This window comes from Silurus meridionalis, chromosome 19 (assembly GCF_014805685.1).
Source record: "Silurus meridionalis isolate SWU-2019-XX chromosome 19, ASM1480568v1, whole genome shotgun sequence".
Lineage (NCBI taxonomy): Eukaryota > Metazoa > Chordata > Actinopteri > Siluriformes > Siluridae > Silurus > Silurus meridionalis.
In genome coordinates, this window is record NC_060902.1 from 3031344 (window position 1) to 3034558 (window position 3215).

Sequence of the window (3215 nt, forward strand, 5' to 3'; positions counted from 1 at the left end):
ACACCCTAGGTCAGCCTAGTATTGTGGATGTTTAAAAATGCAGAGTTACAGTATTAGTTACGGTGTTAATTGCACTTTAGTTCTACAAAGTTAATCAGTTAAGTTAAAAGAAAAAAATTGCTTAATTTATTTTTTGTGTTTTATCAATTTTCAGTTAATAAGTACATTCCAGAAAACAACACAGATAATGTAGATTGTTTCCATGGGGTAAGGTTAATTTCCTTCAGTGAAAGTACAGATTCCTGTTAATGAACAGTGATGGTGGCAGAAGATCATGGTGCACAATGATGTCTGCTGCAAACACACGACATAGAAAAGGAGATAAATGGCGTGTGTCGCGTGCAAAAGTACAGCACGAGTACTCGAAATGTTGTATCACTGACTTCTAACCAAGGAACAATTTCATTGGTGGAACCAAAAGTGTATTCTGAGAATGTCGGGACTACATTCTATTTTGTAGAATGTGGGGAAATCTCAAATATACTGATAGTTTTGTGGTATAATCCCCCCCCCCTAATAGTGTTCGTTCTGGGAATTGTCAGTTTGAAAAATCTTTATTGAATCAGTTAGCACACATTTGTATATTCACAATCGGGTAATTAATGCCCAGTGGGTGGCAGTAGCCAGGTCTCGATTTACAAATATGTTGGCTGAATAAAGAAAGAACCCAAATCAACCACACGCTTGTTGTCTTCTTCTCGAGTGTGCTACATTTATCCTATGAGATGCTGAGATGTAATAACTTAATAATTCATCCACGCCACATCCTGTACATTTTCTCAGCACTAAATGTGACTCTGAAGAGAAAGAATTCAATGAAAAATTGTAGGGTGAACTAAAAAATTTTATTGGTTGGAAATTGGATAAGAAGAAGTACAATCATCTCCACAGCAGTATACTAACATGAATAAGAAACATGTTTGTTTAAGTTTATATTTGATCATTGTTTGATTTAAAACCTTTGATTTGTTCATTTCACATTTTTTCAACATTTTTCAAAATGCATTTTAAAGAGTGTTTTAGTATTTGAAAAAAAAATGAAATCAAATGAAAAAGTATAATGAAATATTTGAAATAGCCAGTAATCAATATAATCATTTAAGTCAAGGTTTGTTCATCACTGAATTATAAATGAAGCAACATTTAATCAGATGTTTATTACATTTCTATGTGATTTATAATGTTTTATAAGTCACTTCATTCTCAGCCTTTGGATCAGCAGCAAGTAGTTTTGTAGATTCATTCACAACCATTTTTGCTTTGGTGTAATTGATGCCTTTGTAGGTTCCACTGGTTGGAAACTGCAGCACACTGCCATTTACGCAAGTAATCTTGACTGTGCCATTGTAGGGGAGATCAATGTTAGCCCGGCCGATTGTGACGATGGCATCCACGGTTTTCCCTGGAGGAACTGTGATAGGAAATGAGAACGATTCAGTTTTCTCCTCAGTGAACTCTAAAGTGTACGACCTCTCAGTTCCCATTGTGTAACTGAATCCACCAGAGATTTCAAGAATATTAGGAATTCCTGCCTTCACTCCAATGCTAAATGAGGATTCAATCTTGTTTGTAACAGACCAGGATGACTTTTTGGTGATTTTTGTGGCAGTATCAAATGTGTACTTTAAAACCTTTGTTGTATTATTTTGATAGGTCATGGATTTAATTTCGTCAACAGCCACATTGGGTTTCTCATCATTTAGTGTGGGATATGTAACACCTGTAAGCTCAGTGTATCTGATGGTGTTGATGAATATGAAGCCTAAGCTATCAACATCTGAACCGGAACGTCCAGTGATTCCAAGACAGATCCCAGAACCAACATCAATTGGATATTCTGTTTTCAGTCCCCAGGATGTCATTTGTGGAAAAAACACCCGGGATCGATTTGTAGTGAATCTGATGGCACCCAGACGTGTTCCAGCTCCATTCCCCCAAAGCGAAAGGGAGGTGAAATGCTCGCCATCTTCAAATATAAATTCTGAAAACGTCCCATCTTCTCGTCCAAACTGCTTGGCCGTCATTGAGCCAAACCTTAATCGCTTTTATCTGCCAGCCACCAGCCCACACCCAGATCTTTGTTATGGTGGCTCCATTTCCAATACCATTAAAATCAAAGGGACCTCCTCCTTGCCCACCAATTATAAGCACATCTGCCAGGCTTGACATGTTCTTGTTCTTTCTGTGTACCTTGAGAAAAGGTTAACAATAATGTATTTAATTAGTTATAATGAAAAATAAATATTCTAAAAAAGAAGAATAAAAAAAAGAAGAATTTTAGCTTCCTAATGGCTTATAAATAAATGTTTCAAATGTCTGAGACTTTACCACACACTTGCAACACTACCAAAAAAGTATTATTTGCCTGTTAAACAACATTATATAACACATTAAAATGAACACACTTTTATTAATAGGCAGTCACACTTACTGTCACGTCCCTGTCAGGTCAGGAGTAATTAAGTTAAATAATGTTATTTATTGGACTTTTAATGTAAAGTTTGAAAGATTAGTATGAATTACCATAATTGCTGCTATAAGTAAAATAGACATTACTTATATAATAGCCTACATAATTACTTATTTATCAGGAATAGCAGACATACTTTTTAAAAATGGTGATCAAAAGCAGACAGTAAGAAAAGTTTTGGTAAAGAATGCAATACAACAGAAACTGCTATACTCGCTTATTTATACTAGTTAAAGAGGGTGTGGTGAAATACGACTCACACTTGGGTTTTAAGGGTGGTTTGGTTTCTTCTTTCAGTGTGGATTGAGGAATGCAGCCATTATCGGGTTAAATTCATCCCACTTCCTCGTTTAGAGTTCCTCCAGAGAAATTCCAGAGAAATTCATCTTTAACAAGATTTAACAAGAATAATTTAGAGATAAGGTGCCAGATCAGGTTCCAAATTCTTATGCCAGTTCAGGTGGTAAGGATTTAGTTGTCATGCCTGCTTGGTAGCTTAATTCATCCCACTTCCTCGTTTAGAATTTCTCCACTTCCAGAGAAATTCATCTTTAACAAGAATAATTCAAAGATAAGGTGCCAGATAAGGTTCCAAATTCTGATGCCAGTGGTGTTCAGTGATGGTCACTTTTTATATTATAGCATTATTTATGTCTGGTAAATAATAGCTTTTCAAATGACATTAAAGCATTAATAAAAGTATTTGCAGTATGAAACAATGCTATTTATAATAATATATAAAACC

The 3215-nt window shown here is 35.3% G+C and overlaps 1 protein-coding gene across 1 annotated transcript; it reads right to left on the reverse strand.

Annotated features, from left to right (window-relative positions):
* Window positions 1-853: 853 nt before the first annotated feature.
* LOC124402383 (aerolysin-like protein) lies at window positions 854-2537 on the reverse strand. The gene is given in 3 exon segments (XM_046875379.1): window positions 854-2016; window positions 2018-2190; window positions 2432-2537. Coding segments are annotated over 2 exon segments (993 nt in total). The 5' UTR covers window positions 2170-2190; window positions 2432-2537; the 3' UTR covers window positions 854-1175.
* Between the last annotated feature and the right edge of the window lie 678 nt (window positions 2538-3215).